The sequence below is a fragment of the Limanda limanda genome, chromosome 7 (assembly GCF_963576545.1).
Source record: "Limanda limanda chromosome 7, fLimLim1.1, whole genome shotgun sequence".
NCBI lineage: Eukaryota > Metazoa > Chordata > Actinopteri > Pleuronectiformes > Pleuronectidae > Limanda > Limanda limanda.
In genome coordinates, this window is record NC_083642.1 from 23294787 (window position 1) to 23320852 (window position 26066).

A 26066-nucleotide genomic window follows, 5' to 3' on the forward strand; every position below is an offset into this window, starting at 1 on the left:
CAAGCATGGTTAAATCTACACTTCCCTGGCGTAGTGCATTATCCTGCCTGCTTCCCCACCGAACTTTTTCAATTAGTATGTATGCCTGCTTATATTTTAACCGTATTTCTTTTAAAAGCATATGTATTATTTAAAACTCAGCATAAATGAAAGACATGCAAAAATGAATATAACATATTTCCATGACTTCTCCAAAATTTTTGGGATTTAATTTTTTTCAAACACTTTTCCAGGACTGGAAATGAAAATTTAACAATTCCATGACTTTTCAGGTTTTTCATGACCGTAGGAACCCTGAAATCTTCATATCTCGATAAATTATTTTATTCATCCAAGCAACAAACAACATTTTTTATTTTGATTTAATTTATTAAGGTGACAATTTCTATATTACACATCTTTCATGTACATCAGCAATTAAACAGGGAAAAAGAAAATATAGAGTAACCGTAAACCTCTTATTAAAACCTTTCTTTTACAAAAGAAATTGTTGTTATTGACACCATTTACAACTTGTTTTCAATATACAGGAGAGAGACAGTGGTTGAGTTGTGCATGGAGCATTCTGCAGAACAGATAAATAAAAAAGTGAATGATCATATTTACATATTCACTCAACTACTATATACTCTGGATGTTATTATGTCATCGACCCAGAACAAGTTTAAAACCACACTCTTTGTTAGGGGAGGCAAGACAAAATGTTAATGAGATTACCAATCATCTTTTCATCAGGATACATTCGTCATATCACATCTTTGTCTCCGACTTCATTATCCTCCATAAAGTCACGAAAAGCCAGAGAATCAGGTCACATCATCGGCTTCTCCTTACTAGTGCAGTTTCTTCATTAGAACAATTATTTTTGTCCATAAACCTTAAGTGGTTCATCATCACCATCTCGCATCAAGCTGCTAAAACAAGACATGTGATGCCTGAGGGTGGATATAAAGCGTCTTAAAGGCTGAGAGTAATCAAGCCTGTGTTCTTGGTCAAATAAATTATTCAAGAGGGAACTCCAAAATGAGCAAGCACACCACTGGTACTGTCGAGAGACGCTGTTCAACTTTAGCCAAAAGGAACCAGTATTCACAGTTATTATATCATAAACACTGTTCTGTACACACAGTGTTGGGTGTTGAGAAATAAACAATCTTTATCAAAAATCGTCACATCCCACTGTGGTTGTATCCCTCCACCAACCACTCCAGTTTTATTGTACAGACATTGTTCTTCCTCACTCATGAGGGTCCCAATGACCGAGACCACAGAAGTCAAGTCCAATCATCTTTGAGTCCCAGTGATCACTCGTCAAAATTTGAAGAAATTATTTAAAGGCGGATTCGCGATATCAGGCTAGAGGACAAAAATAAGTTTTGCAAGGTCACTGTGACCTTGAATTTGACCTCCCAAATAGAATCAGTTCATCTTTGAATCCAAGTGAACATTTGTTCCAAATTTGAAGACATTCCCTCGAGGTGTTTCTGAAACGCTGCATTCACAAGACCAAAAATGTGTTTTTAAGGTCACAGTGACCTTGGCCTGTACTCTTCGATAACAACATCCTAATCAGCCAATTTGTGAATCAAGGCGAATGTTTGTCAAATTTAAAGAATTTACCTCAGGGAGTTCCTGAAATATCGTGTTCGCAAGAACAGAACTGACAACCCTAAACTATTAACTATTAAAATCTAAATAAAAGCATAACCACATAATCTAATCAGTTCACACGTGTCAGATATAAATGTTTGACTTAAGAGGAATTCTGTCTGTTAGATGTGAATATACTCAGATTGGAAGACAATGGTTTTAAAATACCATTTATTGCTCCAGTTAATTTTGTGGTTTGATATGAGACAAACAGTTAAAATAAGCAGACATCTCCATCACTAACCTTCAAATGCTACACGTGTGTGAAGAGCCACATGAAGTTTCTGCTCGTAAAGCATGAATCAAAATATTAATTTGATTTGGTTTGACCTGAATTTGGTGTTATGAAAGCTTTAATGTTCTGATCTTGAACTCACAATGTGTCTAAAAATACTTTCTTCATCCTGGTTGGTTCACAAGGACACAACAGAAGGATGGTGTCAAATATCTGCAGCTGATATCAAGATGAATAATCAAGAAGATTCTCCCAGAGCGCTCTAATCTAGGACGTCTCGTCCGGTCCAGCCTCTGGCCCTATAAAACTAGGGTCAGTTTAAGTTCTTCTCAAGTCTTCCACCACTCGAAATAATGGAGGTTACAACACTTTTCACAATCAAGTCATTCACTGATACAACACTGTAGAAGCAGGAACACAAATCTGTTTCTGTTCTTACTCATAATTTCTGAAGCATGAACGTTGTTATCTAAGTGTTAATTTGGAGCACTCTTCTGATAAAATCATGACCCACTTCAATCATGAGACATACAAATAAAACTGTGAGAGATTAAAGGGGTCGAAGAGAAATGTCATTCATGAAGGAAAAATCCAAACAATCGCAGAGCAACAGAATTAACTTTTTGGTGAAACGTAATCCAGTTTTAAAAGAAGTGCACCCTCACAATTGAGCTTAAAATTCGTCTTTAAGCCAAGCTACTTTAAAAGAAGAAAAATCAGGTTGCTGCTTATGAGTTCTGAGAACTTGACTGCATGCCGTTACATGATCACGTGTGTGGAAGGGGAAACTACTGCGGTCCCATCGGACAGGTGTCGCAGAGGTCGGGTTTTCAGGATCCCATGCATAAACTGCCACACATTCAGAGAGACGGGAGCAGCTTCCGTGTTTTGGTTTAGAAGACATAGAACACTTTCACATCTGCTATGAACGTGGTGTGAACGGTCGACAGCCACTTCCCAAACCCTGCTGTGGTCCTGCATGCAGTCTTGCTGATGCACCTGCACAAGTAGTGTACAGGTGCATGCATGCCTGAGCATAAACACATACAACAAACCTTCCCCGACTCGGAAGAGACTCCCTGATTTGAACACTGGTGGCGTTTATTCCTTCAGACTCCTGCACCCACTCCTAAAACCCCCCCCAGGTTCTCTCACTCCTGTCCGAAGCCCTCGGTCTCCTCGATGGCGAACATCAGCTTCTCCTTTAGTTGCTCGTAGCTCTTGTAGGGCGGCAGGTCCAGTCTGTTAAAGCTGAGAAAATAAGATAATACAATTTGATCAACATCAGATTCCCTTTGCTCTGGTGTTTTTTCTAGATTCCTCTATGAAAAGGACTTGAGAAACAGGGATGCCATGGTGTGGAATTTTTCCCACTGGGTAATAAACCTGTGACAACACCGTTGTTACAAATTAGGAGGAGGAGGAGGAGGAGGAGGAGGAGGAGGAGGAGGAGGAGGAGGAGGAGGAGGAGGAGGAGGAGGAGGAGGAGGAGGAGGAGGATATGTGTGTTGGCTCAGTGTCTGTACAGTGTTTACTGAGTGAGATCTGTATTGGTAGATTTCAATGTGACAGGCTTCACTCTTCTGCTGCACTTGAAGTAGTTTGCATTGTTTAATTACCCAGACATGCCAGATCTGCACTGGCATGTCTGATATAAAAACTACTTTTAACATCAAATCCTCATCATCCTCGTCAGTGTGATAAGACTGCTACTCTGTGATGTGACAGCCTGGAGCAGACACTCGCTGTACAGCTGCAGCGTCACAGTAACTATTGACAACTGGTGACATACGTGCTAACACTGATAAACAAAAATGAAAGAGAAGGTGTGGCCGATGGACAAGTCATATAATCTGTGTGTGCCAGACCACTGTGCAAAACCGGTAACACAGACTACCCCAGCTGATAAGACCATTATTCTACACGTGTACTGACAAGCCAATAAGAAAATATCAATAACCTGCTTCCAAGATGACTGGTTAGACCCCAGTGTAGTCGATTCAGAAACAATGTCACCTTCAGTGTTGAAGATGATTTAACATTCTTGTGATTTTACGGTCGTTTGCTTGAACTCACCACGTGTGACTTCTGGGAAGCCAGTTTTCTTTTCCCACCTTCTCAATACAGAACTTCTGAGGACCATTGCTTCCTGCAAAATGAAGCACAGGTCAGTGGGACAGTGAGAGGTCGTGGTGGATTGAACACAACATGATCATCAACAAAACTTGGACAAACTAAAGAAGTGCTGTAAAACAAGGTAAGTATCAAAAATAATCTCCAACCTGCCTATGACTGGGGATGATTTCATACATTTATGGAAAAGAAACATAATTTCTAGATATCATTTATTCAGCTGTAATTACCCATAAGGTCAGCGTAGCCTCCTACAGGCAGGCGACAGGTACCGGTGACGAACTGCAGCAGCCTCATTCTCTTCTCATTGTCCATCTCCTTGATAAACTGCAGGGAAAACGTTTAGAAACACTTTCATATCACCTGGTCACAGATTATACAATTGATTAAATCAGTCACATCTAAAGAACCACAAGTGGGGAATTATTTTATCAAAAACCTGATTCATAAAAAAGGTATATCGAACACACATATACACAGAAGCCAGCTTCAAGCAGAGTCCAAAAACTGCAAAGCACCACAAAGTATAAACATGATCTTCTCTAGTTGAAGGTGCTGCATCAACCATCAAGTTGTTTGGTACAAAGTCACAACTTAGCACTAACACCTCATTGCAGATTATAGGGTACAACTAGTGCAGTGCTCCTTCTAACCCTGCCTGTTTGGAATGTGCTGTTCTCTTGGTCTGTGTTAAACCTGTGGAGCTACTTCAGAATTATTCTGAAGTGAATCCTCCTCAAATAATTCTGCAATTTACTCAAATATCCAACCCTACTCCTATGATTCAGTAGAAAAACGTTTGAACATTTCACTTTTCACATGTCACTACTGCTGCAGCTCACTGACCTGCCAGAACCAGACGATCTGTTTGCTACTGCGAGCGTAATGTCTGTAGATGGTGTTTCGTTGCCAGTCTGCGAGGTCGATCTCCTGCATGCCACACAGCATCACCTGGGACAGGATGCAAGTTATTTACATATTTCATGTGCATCATTTTATTCACCTTATGAAGCTGTTACTGTCCAGTGTGTGCAATCCAGGTATATAATTCAGGTCTCTTTGGTGCATCTCATAGCAGATCATGAATCATGTGAATGACTCATCTCAGTTTCATACCTCCAACTCTTTAGCATCAAAGTACTGCAGGTACTGCTGAGGGAGGACCTCATTGAAGCCTTCAAAAAAGGCCTGTGTCTGCTCCTCCACTCCTCTGGACAGCCTCCACTCTGCTACCAGCCTGTGTGGGATGGACACAAACACACACAGTCTCCATGACATCAGAGGACAGTATGTTGAGTAAAGCTGTCTTCAGATATGAACTCCACAGAATGTAAACAAAACTGGGTCCGGACTCTATCCAGTTTGTCTTTCACATATGAACAATGCAGTAGACACATTCACAACAACACAGGAATCTCCAGAGTGTTCCGGTGAGGGGGGGCACAGCATTTTGGAGGCAGGACGTAACATATAAATTCCACTGCAGAGATCAGATGTTTTTGTTTACAGCACATTGACACCAGTATCCACCCTTATCACCAAAAACTCTTGAATCTCGTTCTTTCATCCAGAGGTATGTGTATTATCATTATTTTTTGATCTGTCGGGGAATTAGAAATGTCATCAGTGCGCCCAGTCACCCACAATGAATTCTCTGGATAATCTCATGCTTTTTTCTCACGAGGGCTCATGTGACCTTAGAAACCAATCTAACATAGAATCTACACCGGGATTTATAATGCATTAAATTCAAATTCAGAGCAAACAAAAACCCACCTGATGTACTCCTCCTTGTTCTCCTCTGTGACCTGCATGTCTCCACCTCCTTCTTTCAGGTCATGGGTGGTGATTTCTCCCAGGATCTCCTTGTCAACAGAGAAGAACATCTCCAGCCCGCACTCCTCAATGTCATTGTCCCTACAAAGCAGCACAGACAGTTACGCAACTCATCTTCATCAAAACTGAAGAAAAGATGAAGTCGCCGAGTAGAAAATTATCCTCAAAATGCAATATTATCTCTTAAACTCCAGGCAGAGACCGTAGGTATCCATGTTCTTTCTCACAGCCAAGCCGAGTGTACTGACATCCATTCTAACCAGGATGTGTGTATCAGTTATCAGTTCCAAGATGGTTTTGTTTGTAGTTTTATAACAGCGTGATAATATCTGTATCGCTGAGAGAGAACTACACCCAAAGACATTACAAACTTTAAGTGCTGCCAAAATATTCCCACATTTTTAAGTGTTTCGAAAGTCGCGTTAAATGAACGGTAAAATAATTAAGACTTAGTACCTAATATTTTAACATATCTATGACCTTTTAGGACTAAATCTCAGGTGATTTAGGTTTTTTAAGACTTTTTAAGAACTTGCAAAAATCTTGCTTCACTTCAACCTTCAACTCATAACTTAAAGCCCCCATGAAAGGACAAATACATTTCCCCATTTTTAATCCTGTGTCTCTGTGTTAATAGTTCATCTATCTTTTGTTAGCTGCCTAATACATATCTGTTGAGGTACCAGTTACTGAGGGTGGTGTGATTCAGATTTAGCGCTGTGAGTTACTGTTAACGCCAATCAGTATCTGCAACAGTTCCCTCTATAGCTATGTGTTTTTCCAGGACACATAAATGCAGGATCAAATAGCTTTGATAGCTCTGTTTCATGAAGGTTTTAAACACATGTATAATGCAACCTTTTCTGACCACACAGTGATCTGTGTACTCACTTGATCCAAATGAGGGAGTTGTAAAACTCAGGGTCTACTGACTCCAGGTCCTTCAGGGCCAATGGCTTGTTTAGGATGCGCTTGTAAAATGGCAGCGAGAAACCAGTGTCGATGAACTTGCCATGGAAAAGAGCCTGATAGAGGAACAAAATCTGTTAAATGTCTGATGACATTTCTTTCACATGTTTCTATTACGGAATTTGTCTCTTTACAATACAAAAATCTATAACTAGCAAATGGTAAAATGACAAACCATGGCGATGAAGCGTCCGATGAACTTGAAATACTTGAGGTGGTCAGGGTTGATGTAGGAGGCGGGGTTGATCTGGAGAGAGTAGTTGTCTTTACCGGCGTATTCAAACAGGCAGTACATGGGGTTCAAGACCTCGTGGGACAACAGGAAGAACCACTCCCTGCACAAGAAGAGACAACACAAATGAGAAAAGACCACAGGCCGTATCCTTCAGAGGCTGCATTTGAAGAGCAATGGCGTCACACCTGCGCAACTAGACGGAGTTTACTAGGCTCCTTCAAATGCAGCCAACAAATGTGTCCTTACATCCCAACAGACAAAGGCTCCAACGGGTGGATCCTTCCTGGCCCAAGCTATCCAAAGATATTTGTGTTTCGGTGAGAAACTCTTTTTAGAAAAGCTTATGGAGCCGGCAAGAGATGAGACCTCCGATGCTTGTGAGTCACATGCTTCATCTCAACCAAACAGCTAACGGTACACATTTTAAAAAACCATGGGGCATTCAAACTTTCTTGTTATGTCCAACTGAAGCTCTGCTGCTAGGCAACAGCAGTAAGGACAAGCTGGTGATGCTGATCACGGAAAGTCTCTCTAGACCAGAAGACTCTTTTCAGTTCAGCCTCTGAAGGAAGCGGCCCCTGAATTGGGACAGAGCTGATGTCACTAACTAGCTGACAAATTAAAGAATCAGGAGCATTCAAATTTGAGTAGCTTCAAATAAGAAAATCCATGAAACACAACAACACATTGCACACATATCATACTCAGTCATTTTCCAACTTACCTGGCAACGCCTCCATAATCAAGGCCCTCTTCACCAGGGAAGATGATCCATAGTCTCCTTCGTAGATCCTGAGCGTTGAAACTCATTATCTAAAGCAGAGACAATGTGATGATAGACATGGGGCTTACTCACTGTATCACACAACAGTGCCTTTGTCGAGGATATTAGTTTTTTTTCTCAAAGCTGCTACAAGGAATTACTCTCAGATCCATCACCACACCATTTAATACACCTTGAGCTACTGAGGCATATTTTCTGAGCAGCAAACAAAGCGACAGGCTCAGTTAAAGCACATCTGGCTTGAACTGAGTGTCTGACCTCACCTGCTGGAAGGAGTCCTCGAAGAGGGTTTTTCTGGTTACGTTTATCTTGACGTGTTGAGGCATTGACAGTTGCTGCAGAAAAGAGATTGCAAGGGTCAGTGTTTATTATGACGAGTAAATTTATTTAGAATAATCATCTTTGGACACCAAAACATAATGTGGTTTTTTTCATTATTTTTAAACGTGTGATAATTTCAGATGAACAATATGGACTTGGTGTGCAAAGACCTTAAAACTCTCTCTTTACTCTCTTTTCAGTGATGTGAATCCAAGACAGGGTTGTCTGAGTGTTCTGTGAAATCTCTTGATAATACTTTGTTATATTGTGGCCAATGCAAGGATGTATGAAGTGCTGCAGGTCTGTGTGTTTAAGGTTGGTTAACACACGTATAAAGAACAGGAGGGCCACACCAGACTGGACTAAGAGTGCGCTTCAGCTAAATTTACAGAGTCCAGCAAATGTGGCACCTTCCTGCAAGTTTGTACAGATGTGGGGGGGCTTGTGTATTTGTGCCTTGAACATAGCCACTTTGAAACAACAGCAGTATGACTCACTAACCCCTCTCATTGAGGAGGCAACTTTGAATGGTGTAACTGAAAAATCACTCAGAGAACCCTGTCAATCTGCGCACTGACAAACAGCGAGCCCTACCTGGCACCAGAATCTGAAGTACTGCACTTTGGCCTTGAAGTCACGCACGTATGTGATCTGAGGTCCATTTTCACTGTGAAGGAAAAGAAACACACAGACTCTTAATGTGTTTTAAAACATATAAACAGGTACTTATACAGGTTTTTGTCTTTATATTCTTATCTGAAGCTGATATTTGTTTCCAGGATGTTACTGTCACATTCTCATCCCCAGTCACCCAACTGGTTTTTCCACTGCTGTGACCAAACCTAAGTAATGACTCTCAAGCTATGATACGCTCCCAGGTTATATCATAAGTCAGCTGAGGTGTGAGGAAGCACAAGAGACTAGGTGACCCATTCGTCATATCAGGGTAATGTGTCTCAGGTTCTAAAAATAGAGAGGAATTTCAAAGACAAGGACTTGGTATGACAGAGGAAAGAGATATATATTAAACAATGAAACAATCTAATTCAGAATACACTAAGAAACAGAAAGCTATATATTATTACATCTTAATATTAGCTTTATTAGCTCAGCTAATTCTTTCTTTCTTGACAGACTGGCTGGTATTCTCTCTCGCATTTCTCATAATGTCATTTAAAAACAGGAAACTTGTTCATGTTATAGAAACACTGGTGCTACGAGTAAAATTATTATTCTACCAATACAAAGGTTTAACGCCTAAAGGCTTTGCTCTAAAGCAAAGAACTTACAAGTCAGTATTATTATTACAGTCTATTATATTTGTATACACTGCCTTTTCATTGGTTGTTGAGTATATGCACTAGCTTTCTAACAGTGAGTACAGGTGTAATTCCGCAGTCTTCTGGCTCGTTGTGACAAATTCGTAAGAAGGCGCAAAAGTTCACTGCAACACACATCTCAAATAATGGCTCATTGATGTGAAATATGGAAGTATGAATTGATGTTTATCATGTTCTTACTTTAACATATATACATATGTCGCTTATTGAATCGATATATCGATCCAGATCGATTAATCTTAAAACTTCTTCTGGTGTGAAGCTGTGTTAGACACATGCTGATTTCTTGAACACTGTTTGCTTTCTAACCACAGTAAGCACAGCCTACCGATGACTTGATTCCTCTTTAATTGAGAAATCATAGAGCTTTTTTTTTCTTCAGATTTTGAGTAAGAGGAAAACAATATTGTGGAGAACGTACAGTGAGGACTTTCCAGTGCGAGGGTCGATGTAGGTGGTGCTTCTCCTGTTGTGGTCTACGAAGTAGGGAATTCCATCGACTGTGAACCTCATCTCCCATCCCTCTGGAAGGGGCTTCTCATTGAGCAACCTGCAATAAGGAAATCTGATCAATATTCAGTGATGGATTATTTCAGAAAAAGTTTAAAAAAAAAAGAACATCATACAAAATTTTAGTATGTTATCTGATGTGACAGCAAAGGGACATGCACACACACACAAACTCACCCCTGTGTAAGTGGGTCCTCCCACTGTGTTGAGCGTGTGGGGTGATGTACAAAATAAACTCTGCCAGTGGAGTCTGTTCTCTTCTCTGAAAAACACAGCAACAATTGGTGGATTTTTAAGTCTAATGCAGAGAGGTGGAAACTCATAGTGAGCACATTACTGTAAACTTTAAGGTTAATTTAATAGTTGGCTCCTGTGGAATACAAAGTAAATGTGTCGCCATAATAAGATAAGCACTAATGCTGGTGTTTAACAAATTCATATTGAACAATGCAAATGAGTCCTGTGGCAGACATTCACTGTACATTAACAGGGCTGTAAGATAGAGACAAACTTGCGGCTGCTGATACCAAACACTCCCTGGAGTATATCAAGGTCCAGTCTAAGAAGAAAAAGGTCCCAGGAGTGTATAATGAACTTGGGTAATAATAAGCTCAGATAAGATAAACACACTTCGTCTCCAATGGTCCTTGGTCAAATCAAGGAATGGCAATAAAATAAGAAATGTTTTTGTTATTGGTGCACAGGAAGAAACATTAGATGCAACCCTCCAGTTGATAGCTGATGTGTCATTTCTCATCAGCACAGTCATGAAAAGTTTTAAAACCTTTTCTCAACTGCCCAAGTGGTTTGCCTAACCAAAAAGGAATTCAGCTATAACCAAGGCTATATCCGAACTAATGCATTTTCGTTCACACAAGCATTTTAGCTTTGGAACTGTTTGATCCCTGTCCACTGGAGTCATGCGAGTACCATGTAGTGCTGAAAATGCAGCTGGATGACTTGTCTCCTACGCACATAAACAGTTGTATCATTGTGAAATGCATAAATTAGTGACAAAATAGCCATAAGCAAAGAAAAAAGGGTCAGCATTGCTTGTAAATGATTATCCATGTTGCGTTCTACAATGGGAGCCGAGGCTAATGCTGTTTTTGATCTTCAGGAAGCGGTCCATGTGTCATGGTTTCCAAACCTCTCTTTTTCTGCACGTCCAGACTAAAACGGTGGCCAGCAGCGTTTTCAAACTTCTGTGTTTTAGCTGCTCAAAGTCTGGAGTAGTGTGGACGGCAGGACTTAATGATCTTACCCCATCCATGCGGCAGAGGCCCAAGAGGATCAAACTCCTTGTTCTGAGTGGCTGTGACCTGGTCTTGTTGCTACACAGCAGAAAAGCAGAATAGTTCACATGAGTAAATTATGGCTGTTGGAGAATCTGTAGAGTTCAACATTAACAGTTATATCACAAACAATAACAGTTTACTTCATACTTTAACTGGACTATAACCTTGACCTATCCTAACATTAATACAGAGGTAAAACACTTCAACACAGTATGACTTTACAAAGAGGATGTCTCACCCCGAAGATGAACCTCTGGTTGAACTGCTGCATGGCCCCCTGCAGCTGGCTGCGCTGGTGCTGCCACTGCTCGTAGTTCCGCACCGTCTCCATTGTGGGGCGCTGCCACGTGGTGGTTCGTGTGATGTGGTCGACAAAGTAGACTCGCCCCATCTGGTCGACACGGCGCTCCCAGCTACAGACAAAATTAATGAATATGAAAATTCCTGGTGGAGAAATCTACAATGGTTCCTTTTGTTTATTTGCTGCAGTTCCTGGCAGCCGAGGCCTGAAGATGCTCATGTTCAGGTGGAGCTCACACAAATCACTCGCTACAGGATTTGTTTGAGAAAATGTAAACTGCATGTACTGTACCAGTAATCATATCTTTAAAGATGGAAAGGCCGTCATATTTGACTTAACTACTATTTTACAGTCCTATTAAGCTACTATCTGCATCTGAGAGGAGACAGATCAAAGGAGGACTTTTTACCCAGAAGCCAATGGTTCAGGGCGTTCCCACGTCGTTCTCTTTTCCACATGATCGACAAAATACATCCTCCCATTCGGATCCACCCTCTGTTCCCACCTAAATGAAACATAGACAGTAAACTTCAGGACATAAGGTAGTGGTGCATGACATAAGTAGAGATTTGAAGGAGCTTTGAAGCGATGACTCATCCTGCTGCAAAAGCAGCAAAAAGCCAGTGAAGGTCGCAGTGTTGATGACAATGACGACACTGGAATAACTCAAAAAGGGAATTTGAGGTGTTTAGTTACAACCCCAGGAAAAATGTGAAATGCTCCGAGTGACAAACTCATTGATGTAATGAATGTGCAGATAAATCTGTGTGGTTTTCTACATACAGGTAACATGATACTAAAACGATCATATGAATACTAATCTGCTAGCAGAGAGAAAACACAAGTATATTGTCATGGAAATTTACTGAATCTAACTGTCCTATTATGGAAATGTACAGATCATCTTGTCCTGACATGACTATGCTCAAAGTTCAGTTGGATTGAGCTGAAACATCATTGTATAATTCTACTTAATATTTGCATCTGTCTGATACCAAGAGGTGTTCTCTACTTTGGACCTAAACGTCCCTGTGACTATTTGTTTTTCTGCGCAGTGTCTATACACTCAGGAGAGGGGGGGGGCATATCCCTATTTGGCCAAATAGTTACATTTAACTCTGTTTGTGTTCAAATCTATTCTCTGTAAATTGTTTCTCCACCATTAATTAAGTACTTTGGTATCATTGGATTGATCACTCAGTCTGATGGTTTATTTCCTCACCAGGGAATTAAATACAAATTCCCACCACATATGTAATCATCTGCTGAACATTATAATAATAATCAATATTGCTCAGCATGACACTACTCCATCCACTGTACTGTACCATAAGCTCTACAGCAAAGATAACAAAATGAGAGCGAACCCCAGGGGCAGTGGGCCGGTGTTGACAGCAGGGACCCTGGGTGTGACCACTGGGTTGGTGGTTGGCGGTCTGGGTGCTGTCGCTCCTGCACTGGAGGCGGGCGTGGAGTTCCTGTCTGAGCCTGCCGATGGACTGGATTCTGGGGTCAATGAGGGTCCTGATGCAGGTGTTCGTACTGGTGTGTCTGAACCTGACTGAGCATCACTACCATCAGGTGGTGCTGAGCCGTTGCTGGAAGACGCTGAGGAAAGAATCAGAATCAGTGAAAAGTTGAGTGTAGATCCTCAGACCAGGACCAGATGATCACAGGTTGTTGTTGTGTTGGTATGAAACATGTGTCAGACACATTACAAGAATACTAATTCCCTTTGTCAAGGCTGACTAGTTTTGCAGCTCAAGCTGGCAAAGTAATAACATTAAATTTGACCCTTAACCCAAAACCAATGTTTTAACTTCCCAGACATAACACAACACATTTCAGCCTCACTATTTCCGTTTCTCAACAATATTGCCGTACGTGATTAAGGCTCATATTACAATATCGTTCAAACAATGTCTTTTAGAGAGAGTCATGGTTTGGCCCAATTTAGCCTTTGGGGTACATTTTTGACATTAATTAAATTGTGACACAAAGCTCTTGATCTAGTTACCCTCTGGTTCTTAGCAGAAAAGTGTCTAAACAGATCAGCACCTTCCTTCAGTAAATGTCTGACCTGGTGAAGAGGTGGGTCTGCGGGGAGTCGGAGGAGGAGGTCTAGAGGGCCTGGGTGGTCGTAGAGGCTTTGAGCCCCCTGATGACACCAGGGGAGACCCGGAGGCACTCACTGACCTCCGAGAACTGGGAGAGGAACGGTGCTCTACGCCATCCAGAGCTGGAGAGCTGTCTCGACTCGGCCTGTGAAGAGTGAGAGTGGATGTAGATACACAAAACAGGAAAAAAAAAAGCTAGAAATGTGACTGAAGTAAAATTGGAGTGAATATGAGGAAAGGTACTGTACCTTTGGACAGGATCCCCGTTAGGTTGTGATTCCCCATTTGATGTACCTGAAATACAAATACACAAGATGAATGAAGCTAAAAAACGGAGTTCCTATTCACATATAACACAACCAGTCAAGCAAAAGAAAATCTAATGTTACAATACTAAACCCTGTTGATGTCAATACAGATGTCAATAAAGTTTTGCTTAAGCCGAGTTCACACTATACGATTTTCAGCCTGATGGAAAGTTTGTCTCAGACAAAAGCTCCCACTTGCCACTCAAGCGTCAAACACTATTCAACCACATGATTAGTAAAGCTCATGCTGAGTCCCTGACAGGTCGCACACTCTGATAAGATTTCCAATCTGCTGGAAATCTAGATGCACTCAGAGATAACTCCAGCCAGGATGAGGGCAGCACGGGGGGAAGGTGCATATAGTGGTGAGGTGTCCCATGGTTTTTTACACTACACTAGCAGTAATGGGGGAAATCAAGCAAAAATCATGTAGGGTAACAGACTCAGTGCAGCTACATTGACTGCATCGGGCTCATGTCTGGTTTGGACAGAAACAATATAATACCTGTCAGTTTTTGGTCAGGCTCGGCTAGTTTACTCTCTGAACTCTGAGATGCACTCTTCTCTTTACAACTCTGATGTAAACTGAGGCGTTTCATGTCTCCTCCAGATCTAAGAGTCATTCTGTAGCAGGATGACACAGAAGTGCAGGAGGATCCCTCTGACTCTCTGCTGTGTGAAGGACCGTGAAGTGTGGGACCCCCACTCAGTTGTACAGTGTGAGATCACAAAGACTGCAAGACTCCCGAACGCACATCAGGTAGTCGTACAGTGTGCACAGCAGAATAATCTGCCGACTTTGAAAGTCATGTATTGATAACCGGACATCAGTTTCCTTTTAAGGATCTAAAATTGCATAATCTTAGTTGAAACCATCAATAAATCTGCTTGTTTACTGGCTTCCAGGTTTTTTCTAATGTGACAAGGGCCTCCGTTCACTATATCCTTTACAGATGTTATGACAAATAAACCTTAAAAATATACAATAGGCTTTTATACAGCTGTGGCTCTTCTGTGACTCACTGTGCTGGTCAGCCTCGGACAGGGCGAACATCTCGGGGTCAACGGTCATGCCGTCGAGGCAGACAGACAGATCTCCCACAGGATCCGTCTGTTCTCTGTCTGTACACAGCTGTAAGGTCTGCACCACCTCAGAGACTACAGCGAGACAAAAGGCAAAATGGTCAGAGGAAAACAGTAACAACTGAAATATTTTACCTCAGTGTTTCCCACACATTGATATAATCCTGGTGGCCAGCTACAACAACACCATTTATTATAATTTTTTTTTCACTATTACAAATGGGTGAAGTCTTGTATAATTAAGAGGTGTATGCATCATAATGGGAAATGTATGCAAACATGCTCCCTTCAGAAATGTAAAGACTTGCTTAATTGGCATTATTACTATTATAAAAGTTTGATAAACTGTAGCTGAAATAATTTCTGTAGTGTAGTGATGTTCTTACAACGGCCAAAACTGTCTCAAACTTTTAAAATAACTTTTTTAATTCCTTTTTTTGGTTTCACTTCTGTAGCACAGCACCTGAATGACAACAAAAAAATGTTTTTTAAAAAGTCTGAGGTGCAGGAAGTAATGCTATATTCTGGCAGCTTCAAGAATAGTTTGAAATAAATAAAAAGGAGAACAGGCATTTGGGGGAGTAAAGGTCAGAACTGCTGAACCGACAAAAAATCCTCAATAAGAAAACTGAGGAAGTAGCCCAACAATACTAGAAAAGCAAATCACATCCTGTTTTAATGTCACATTGTGTGTTTGTGACATTTTGTACAAAAAAAATGAACAACACAAATGTGCTCAAACAACTCCCTGCAACGTCTTTAACACATGTGAAAAACACAGGAAATTGAACTGGTTCAGAAAACATTAATGACAGATGAAAGTTGGTGTGTAAAAAGTTCTAGGCGAATAAAGGCTAATAATGGTCCTCACAAAGGTGTCCGTGCAAGCACACACACATACACACAGGCGAGAAAAGACAACAGGTGTAGTTAGTGTGTGTCTGGGTCTCATACACTCACTTTTCATGTCATTAGCTTTGAGCGTTTCACTGATCTCCAGCGTGGCAAAGCCCAGCAACACGTCTGACTTTAGGGTCTGGTGGCTCCACACGCGAAACGACAGTTTGCTGAATGGAGTCACAATCCTGGTGTAAACAAAAAGTTCAGTTAATTCATGCAGTGCGTTTGTACTTGTAAATGAAAAACAGAGTGATGACGTCCTTTTGTCTGCTGAGCATCCGATTTCAAAACACACTCTCTTTCCCATTTTATTCATCACAAATTAAAGCTCTAACAGCGTCAATTCATGAAGAATTGGTCTAAATGATATTGTGTCATGAATTGGAATTGTGGACAGCAACAAGAATAAGTAAAGCCACACACTGGATATCTTGAGACACATCCCTGTCCTCAACTATAAATGCAGATAATTCACATCATTGATGTTTAGACGGTGTAGTGAAAAACATAATAAGCTGGTAGAGAGGTGAAAGCCACAGTGTCTGTAAAGGCAGCTCATACATCTTTTTCTTTTGGTGAGAGGAAAACATGAACAATAAGAATCAGAAGGTATTCAGCCAGTGTCTGTAACCATCACTATGACGGTTGTTTATCTCGTTCCCTCAGAGCCTCCAGGAAAAGACCTTTGTGGACACATGGGCTCAGGTCTGATTACACTCCATAGTAAACACTTGACATATAATAACTCTGCCCTCTGGGTACAAGAGAAACTGTAGGAGAACTCTATATTAAGAAGGTCACTGTACACTGCAGAAGGTCCTGCACAGGCTAAAATTAAGTGGACATCAGATGTGTGAATATGTTGGACTGTAGGGAGTCAAAAGGTGTGAGTGCACCAAGTGTACAGTATTTGTGTTGAAATAGGATTCATGTCAATGAACAGGACACACTCCCTCACCGCTAAGGGCATTCTACATTAAAATGCAGCATATGACCACTCCCTGGGGATAGCATATATTTACTTTACTCTGTGCACCATTATCCTTCACTCAGAGACACACTTCCCAAAACTAAACACTGGTAATTCAGGCCTGCTGCAGTAATACATCTTGATACAGTTCATATCTTACACAAACCCTTTTTGAATATAGAGATATTTGGATTTTTGGGGGCCAACGTCAATATAGACAGTTAAAAATAGGGATGGTATCAAGAACCGGTACTATAATATGATATACATATTTATGTTACGTTCAGGGTTTCCACACTGTGGCCCGCAGCTGCTAAATCATTATCAGATTATCTGATCCAGATTCATGATCCTTCACTACTGATAAATAACTAAATAAATGTGATTGTCAGTTTGTGTGTGAAGAGCTACAGAGACGAGCAGTAATTGGCAGTTATTTCAAAGATGTTGTTAATCAATCTCTTATGACAAAAATCTTTTCTGTCTTGTTCACTTTGTAACATAAACCGGAGGACAATAGTTTCATATGCTTTCATAGCAACAAGTGCTTAACTTTGATTATTAGTGTCCTAATGATTTCCTTGAAAGACATCCAGGCAGTCAGAGAGAGTAAAAGTTGGCATCTTGGCCACAGCTCAGATATGAAATCCTACCCCCCCCCCCCCCGCTGTCTCTCCTGCCAGGCTACTGACAGACACCGGAGCTTCAGGAATCGCAGCGGCCAACAGAAACCAGTCACGCTGCCCTGCCTCTCATAGTCCACCCTATGCTGCCCTTGTTTACCATCACCTGTCTTTACTTCTATCAGAGTTAGCTTTGTGGTTCGGTGAATTTAATTTGAGACACAGTTTATCAAGTCTAAAGCATACCCTGATGCTATGTAGAGGCAGTTAAATAATGACATTAAATTAACTCACAAAATGTGAGTGCATTCAGGATCTGCTCAACTAATGCATCTTCTCACTTTTAAGGGACAGCCAATTAGGATTTTTAATTTATCAAATGCACAGATACATGCATTGAAATATGTGGGGTACTTTTTCTCTGCAGACATATCAAAGGATCAACAAAAAAAACAGACAACCATAAATTAGGTAAGATTAAAAAATTAATAAACTAAAAATAAAAACATAAAAGGAAAGGTGTCTCTCAAAAGCTCAAATCGACCTTGATGTTTTCTGTGAAGATTCAAATATTAACTTTCAGCCTGTGTTCTATGTGTTTTGCATTTTAATTATTATCCCACACAGGTTACACCGGAATTATTTGTTTCCTGTGTAGCAACAGAATAGTTACGTTCTGATGATCATACATGTGATCAAACATTTAATGGTTCTGGTATTATTGGAAAGACTTTGACTCACACAGTGAGCGGCTGCTTCCATTTGGGGCTGTGGGTGTTGTTGCATTTCTCAGTTTTTTTGGACTGGCCTTCGACTGTCACTTCCACGTAAGGACTGGGGCCAAACCAGTTTTTCTTGTTCTCTTTGAGTTTTGCTGATAGCACTGAAACAGCAAGACGAGACAACGTAGCGGACAGTTAGTGGTGAATTGTGCCAGAGAGAGAAAAAAACACATGTTGGTGGAAAGAATAAAAATACAGAAACATGGAATGACAATACATGGACATAAACACAAAATCCTGTGTGTAACATACATTTTTGAATTGGAACAGTGCTATAAGCATTTCAAAAGATACAAACTAGGTGATATTTATTTGCCTAGAGAATTAGTGCATTTTCAATCCCAAAATGTAACAGTTTTGAGTATTATATATCTTTATAATAAACATATCAATGCAGGACCTACATTTAATTGCTATCACTGAGATTATTCAATAATTGTTGGACATCACTACATGATTTAACACATAAGGCAATGACAACAAGGCAGATGATAATCATGTCCTGTTTAATTGTCCCACTGTGTTGTGACATTGTGACAGTGAAGCCAACACACACAGAATTAGGATCCGGAAAACTAAGCAGCTAAATTGAATTTTTACCTTTATACATTTTTCATTTCATCATTTGCATTTGAGATTGTCTGTGTGCAGCATTTCAAAATGTACTTATGTGGGAAAAAAATGCGAATATATAAAAGCAGTCCACCTATTTTTACTTGAACCTTACTTGGTGCACTTTGATCAAAACGGAGCACTTACCAATGATTTGCAGCTGTGCCTTCATAGGGTAACCATTGGAAGTGCCCGACTTGGTGACGCCACTGGCCATGACATAGGGCTGGGATGAAGGCCTGCAGAACAGACGACACATCATTAGGGTTGTGACAAATCGCAGCAGACAGATGAGATCATTTAGACCAGGTATATTTAGCCCATAATATGAAAGCCTTGAACAAAATTATACTTTTAACTATCAACACATAAAAAACATGCATCGTAGAACCATATCTCAATAACAAGGACTGTATTGTACGTTGCTACAATTCCCTTTTATTCTGTTTGAAGCATTAAATTAAGCATTCAGTTTCCTGGCTGTATTCACAGTAGAAAAAACGACATGACAGGCAGTAAATTATCTGTTGCCAAGGGTTAAACACATTCTGCTGAGCCTCCATATTACTCTAGGTATCCCTCAGCCAACTGTAGTATTACGTATATTACAATTTCTGATGCCAGCTACAGTGCATTCATGAAGTATCGTCATTGTATTGTTGTATACATCTTGTACTTCAATGTTTGATTATGTGCATTCTATATTTTAGCTATTTTCTTTTATCTACCTTCTGTTTTTGTAATCCTATTTGAGTGTCTTGAGCATTGTTAGAGTGCTATATACATAAAATGCATTTTTATTATTATTATGACAACCACTCTTATTGAGCTCAAATAAAGATAAATAACTTTTTCCTTCATCAATCGTCACTCGATACCTTATGATGAGGTTTACAACTTAATATTAATCATGATAATTAACCGATGTAAGTATTCAGAACTTCTACGATGAGACTTGGAGTTTGGCTCAGGCCCTTCACAATTCACGTTTGCCTTTCACACATGCACAACACAGCAGGATATCCTCTGCTCAGATGCATTCACAGCAGCAATAAATTCTCCGCATGACTCAGGTGAGGGGTGGTGCAGGAAGTAACTACTTAAATGATTTTGTTTAGAGTCATCGACATTAACGGCGTCGCCTATTGTCACCACAAGCTCTCTTCGTCGTTGTCTTCTACGTGTGCGACACCTCTTTTTCATCACGAAGATATTTGTTTTATATTTTTGTGTCTGCCTCTTGTTAGAAGCATCAACAACCCTTCCACTCTTTCCAATTTCCCAATTAAAGGAAGTCATTCTTTATGTGGTCTGGTCAGTTTAAGGAATATGATGAGCAATACTATAGTCAGCAATAATTTTTCAGGATGTGGTTTTTCCTCAAAACTTAAGACCAATATGCTCCACTCGTTTCATTAATGACCTACTTCAAACTCTGTGGAATTTGAACAACTGACTTGTTTTACTTAACTCAGCAGCGCAGTGTATTGTGAGAAAACATTAGTAGATGTATACAAAGAATTGTTAGAAATGTTATTGCAGATTAAGGAATAGCACAGTTACGACGACCCTGCGATGGGGTAATGAGTCGGGTCAGGTTTGGTTCATAGATAGGGCTTGAACCAACCCTTTTTCATGTGGGTTGCCTCTCATAGTGGGTCAGGTAGACTGGGCAGGCGCATTGCTATTGGTCAGGCTTGGAGGAACGCTGAACAGAGCAAAGTACAAAGATATCCTTAATGAAAAACTGATCCAGAGTTCCAGGACCTCAGACTGGGACAAAGTTTCACCTTCCAAACTAGACAATGACCCAAGGCACACAGCCAAGACAACGCTGTCGAGACAACTCTTTTTGTGGCCAAGCCAGACGACCTGACCCGAACCCAATCAAACATCCCTGGAGAGACCTGAAAATGACTGTCCACTGATCATTCCCATCAAACCTGACGGAGCTTGGGTGGATTTGTGGGGAAGAATGCCAGAAATCACCAAATCAAAGTGATCACTTCACACCCAAGATGACTCAAGCAAAACTGAATACTTTTGTCAAATCAATGCGTTATTTCAGTTTTTACTTGTTAATAAATTTGCTAAAAAAATCCCTTGCCATTATGGGATATTGAATGTAGATTGATAATACAAAATGTTGCTTTATAGTGTGAGGCTAGAACATGATAAAAGGTGGAAAAGAGTTTAAGTACCTGAATTGTTGCAAATACAAAAGCAGCTGCCAAATGAATATAATGAAATAAAGTGATGATCACATGGAGTGTTTATTTTAATAGAATGAAATGCTGGAATTTACCATTCATACTTAACAGCATTAACAGCAAAAACAAAACATCTAACAAAGACCATCAAACAAGCTTGACAAAGTTAAAGACTGAGGATGAAACTTGTGGAGAACTGTTTACTGTGTGTTTGCCTCTTCTGTGATTGATGGGTCCTGGTACAGTTTTAGAAACATAACTGTCAACAGGCAGCTCTACAGAGAAGCCTTGAAGGCTGTCATAATATTTAAACTTTCTGCTTTTAATCACTGGAAACTGTTCTTCAACTTCACTGAAGCAGCAATGGAAACATGATTTCAAAAGACAAGCTACTAGGTTTAGGAGATACATTTCCATCTTAAACAAGTAAAGGACGGTTGTCTCCTTGACGGTGCGTCGACAGTTATGAACTCCAGAATGAAAATCCAGTGACAGCCTAAGCTGCACCGCCTACAATGTGTCAATCAAAAGGGAAATCTGTTGCTGTGATCTCTCCGAGAATCAGGTCTGATGCGTCGCTGAATAGGGTTAGCCCTAACCCTAACCCGCTCATGAGGTTGCAGCCTCATGAGCGGGCTGACCACGTTTTGTAGATGAGAGTACTCACAGAATATTAAACTCTGAAATGACCTCCTTGTCTTGGATTTTTCTAACCAGCTAAATAACATCATCCACGAGCCAATAACTTCTTGGTGTGTTTGTGGGAAAATTAAATTTGAGGTCAAATATGTCTCTTTCTTTGGCTATAGAGCGTGTTGTATATGTATGAATTAAGAGCACCTGAACAGCCGACTTCAAACAATATACCAAAATTTGGTATTACATAAACTCCTTGACCATGTTAATCCATAGACATACATTATTTAGGGTACAAAACAGGGGTGCACATTTCCAAAACAACTTCATACTGACCAACTCAGTATGATTGTAAAAGGACAATCGGGTAATTTTTTACTCAAGAGTCTTTTATTTGATATTACATGTTCACCATTAGAAAACTGAGCACAGGCTTCAACAAACTGTCCGACTGATATCTAAAAACTGAACTTTAAAAACTGAAATGATTAATGTTTGTGTTGTTTTATAATGTCACGGATTAGATTGGTAATTTATAAAGATCACAAACTATGTTTCCAGTAAAAATTTGATGCAGACATCCAGCATCGGAAATGCCTTTGATACATCCGGAAATGCTTGGTCGCTCATTGCGAGTTAGCCAATCTATTTACTAATCTGATACCAGGTCTTAAGATTATAGTTTCACCAGGATAAAGCTACAATTTTCTTTTACCAGAAATCCCTTTTTCAACACTCCTGGACCAAGTTAGGTTCAAGTACTGTTTCTAGAGCAGTGAAGAAGTGCTTTCCAAAGAAGTTCCAAGGCATTTGCACCAAAATTAGCAGGTAAACACAGGTGATTTAAATGTGGATGAAACCGCAAAAAAAGGAGGAGATTGACTCCATTCAGTCTCCCTTCTAGCCATGCTCAAAAATATTTTAACCACACAAGCAAAAATTAAAAAAGTTAATATAACATAATGTCAAAATAAATTAAAATAAAACTATATATAATACAACATACAGCTAAAATAAAACTATAAACTCAAATAAAATATATTACTGAGTGGAATTTAGGAATGAGAATGTAGTTATACTGTTACAGTATTGTAAGGCATCATGTTTAATGTTACAAATGCACTGAAAACTAAGAAACTATCACCTATTAGCAAGTTCACCTCAATTTGGTTTTGGTTTCCATCCGTGACGATCTTAGCTGGAGCCAACACAAACCTGTGTCTACTGCAGTCATATGACCCGGGGGTGATTGCTGATTGTATCCATTCCCATTGCAGCCAAAAGCCAGATGTTACTGGGTTTCTTGACCGGTGGAAAAGGTGGACTAAGCTGTCATTGCTTTTAAATGCACAGGGAACGAATTGTACTCGTATCAACCGATATCAAAGTCCAGGTATCAGAAACCGGATCAGGAGAGGAAAAATAGTATCGGAAAATATCTAGTGAAAATTAAACATGATTTTGTATGTCACTAAAGCCAGGGGGGGGGGATTGGATAGGTGACATATCCTCATCAAAGGAGACACACCAAAGAAAACAGATAAGAGCAGCAGGGCCTGTCTGATCAGTTCAAACTACAGAGGACGGCAGTGGCTGATGAAGACAAGCTGCCAGTGACTAATAAACCAAACCAAGACATACCAGGAATATTTCCCTCTATACGTTTCAGTTTATCCAACAAAACTACAACTATCCAAAGAGTCAAACCTCAACCGGTGCATTCAGGGGTCACTGCTAGACAGCTGGTTTGATGGACATTACACTGTTCATCTGATATATTAGAAAATATAACTGGTTTCCTCGGTTCACCTGAAGAATCAATACATCGAATTCAAATGTAGATTAAAGGATTACCTTGAATAGGAGACACTGTCTTGAGGGATGGCTCCTAATAGTTTCCATATGTTTTGGTTTGAGCAAAGCAAGAAAGCAACAACAAGCAACCAGATATTAGATTAGTTTGATGTTTGTTCACATGAGTCCCTTTAACTGTGCTAAGCAGCACGTCCACTAATCATCGACAGAGACCACTTCCTTGTAGCCGTTACCCCCTGCGCAGGCTTGGGCTTGTATAACAATATAACTGACGTTAGTGAAGATTACATAATTTAATCCAACTAGCTGTGGATAACGAGCTAACGCTAACTGGGTATAGCCGCAGTAATGCACAGTGTATCTGTATTAGCGTGTTAGCTACGCTGCTATGAAACACTGTGTGTGTTTACACAGGTGTTGTTGTCGCAGCGACTTGCTGAGTACGTGTTGAATGTTGTTCCTGACACTCTGCTGCTGCCATCCCAGCCCCGGCTAACCGCTAGCATGCTAACTAATGTCATCATCATGGCTGGCTGGGAATCCCAAAGTCCAGCGGCTGACGGACAGACACACACAGCCCCGCTGAGGGGCCGCTCCACCGGCCCGACCCACTCACCCTGGTCCCGGGAGAGGCTGTACAACCGAGCCGGCGCCGCTGAAGGTGCGAGGCTTGTTGTGGTTTCAGTCCGGGTTTCAGTCCGGGTTTCACTTCACGGAACAAGAAACTTCCACCATCTTCGCGAACCCACGTCACGTGACCGAAACAAGGTGGGGCGCGCGCATGCTGGCAGGAAAGTTGCTCTTGTTTTTTTTCCCCAACTTTATTGTACCATCCTGACAGGCGGGCATCAACATGACAGCTCAACACTTCTGTCATGTCACGTATTGTGTTCTTTTGTGAATGTCTCCAGTTCATTGTTCTATCTGTTCGTGTTGCCTTTTAAATATTTGCATTGATGAATAATGTGCCGGGCAAATAGAATCAGCTTATTTACTTAGTTTATTTATATGTTAGTTTTTTTATTGAGTTCTCTCTCTCTCTCTCTCTCTCTCTCTCTCTCTCTCTCTCTCTCTCTCTCTCTCTCTCTCTCTCTCTCTCTCTCTCTCTCTCTCTCTCTCTCTCTCTCTCTCTCTCTCTCTCTCTCTCTCCACATATGACACTACTCAACCTTTATTTATTTCCTCTTATTATATATTATTTGTGCAGATTGTTGGTAGTTTCTGTATGTGTGTGTGTATGTGTTTGTGTGTGTGTGTGTGTGTGTGTGTGTGTGTGTGTGTGTGTGTGTGTGTGTGTGTGTGCGTGTGTGTGTGAGTGAGTGTGCGTGTGTGTACACAGCAGTATTTCTTTTACAACATATTGTGATTTTTTTTTGTTTTCAGTCATTAAAAATTGGATTTGGGACGGATCATTAAGTTTTGTACTTCATTGGTCATTGGGTGTTTCAGCCTTTTAATCACAAACACCTTCTGCTAAGGCAGACCCACCTCCGGCTGATCAGTCAAGGGGGTGTGTCCCTAGCATCTTGTCCCTATATTTTTAACCATTTTTATTCAATATTGTTTGGATTTAATATTTTCTTTTATGTTATCTCTCTTCTTTTTGGTTTTTATTGTGTTATCCAGTTTTATTTTATCACATCATATATCAATTCCTGACATGGTTATGTTGGTTATAATTCTTTATACAAATAAAAAATCTATTAATGACTATATGGTGATTATATTATATTCCTTCTGTTTTAAAGACTTTCTTTACTGTATTTGTAGATGATTCCCTTGGTGCAAACAACTTCAAACCGCAGATGGCGCTGTTGTACCAGGTCGCCGCCACAGACCACAATGTAAATCAATGACTGTGATCTCGTAGCAGAAAATGTCCTCAACTCATAAAATGACCTCAAATAAGTCTTTGTTATAGCAGCATGTCAGAATGAGTTAGACAAGATAGAACGTGAAAGTGTAAAAATAGAATACATTGAAACAAAAAATTATATATTTATGCATTTATAGACTGTTATATATGGTATATGAAATTAATAAAATGCTATGTGCTTTACATATATATACCCATGTGTAATTAGGTATAAATTCAAAATACTACATGACATGAATATAAAAAAACTATGTTTTAAAATAATATACACGAATAATAATATACTATAATTCCCATTATTTTACACAGTATTGTTATATGTTTCATGGTAAGATTGTCATGTATTTTGAAGAGAACAATAATAGGCAAAAAGTAATTTTCATAAAAAATTGTTCAAACAATGAGTTTTAATATGGAAGATAATAGTGTTTCTACGCCTTTGGTGTTTTACAATATTTAGTGATGCAGTAAAGCTCTTTAAAAATATACTCACTTTGAAACTGATTCAGACAATCGACTTAG

The 26066-nt window shown here is 40.1% G+C and overlaps 1 protein-coding gene across 2 annotated transcripts; it reads right to left on the minus strand.

The window, feature by feature from the left end:
- Positions 1-1804: 1804 nt before the first annotated feature.
- On the minus strand, positions 1805-24417 carry itchb (itchy E3 ubiquitin protein ligase b). 2 transcript variants are annotated; one of them, XM_061074219.1, is made up of 25 exons: positions 24285-24417; positions 23708-23741; positions 19155-19246; positions 18355-18496; positions 16081-16205; positions 15061-15195; positions 13978-14023; positions 13693-13874; positions 12980-13220; positions 12022-12117; positions 11550-11724; positions 11278-11347; positions 10191-10275; positions 9925-10053; positions 8758-8830; positions 8106-8177; positions 7783-7871; positions 6999-7158; positions 6746-6879; positions 5795-5935; positions 5135-5255; positions 4865-4969; positions 4249-4345; positions 3962-4034; positions 1805-3136 (listed from the first exon to the last, which is right to left on the minus strand). In XM_061074219.1, exons 3-25 carry the CDS (start codon positions 19222-19224, stop codon positions 3037-3039), a joined length of 2661 nt encoding a protein of 886 aa, XP_060930202.1. In that variant the 5' UTR covers positions 19225-19246; positions 23708-23741; positions 24285-24417; the 3' UTR covers positions 1805-3036. The 2 variants fall into 2 exon arrangements, with proteins under 2 accessions (XP_060930202.1, XP_060930200.1); XM_061074217.1 differs by lacking the exon at positions 23708-23741.
- Between the last annotated feature and the right edge of the window lie 1649 nt (positions 24418-26066).

What these genes read in the sequence shown, in the direction of transcription:
- itchb (XM_061074217.1), bottom strand. Translation starts at nt 19,224, where the DNA reads ATGGCCAGTGGCGTCACCAAGTCGGGCACTTCCAATGGTTACCCTATG. An exon ending in ACCGGCCCACTGCCCCTGGG is followed by an intron (nt 12,118 to 12,979) that starts GTTCGCTCTCAT and finishes TGTTTCATTTAG; the next exon opens with GTGGGAACAGAGGGTGGATC. An exon ending in GATTATGGAGGCGTTGCCAG is followed by an intron (nt 7,159 to 7,782) that starts GTAAGTTGGAAA and finishes CTTCTTGTGCAG; the next exon opens with GGAGTGGTTCTTCCTGTTGT.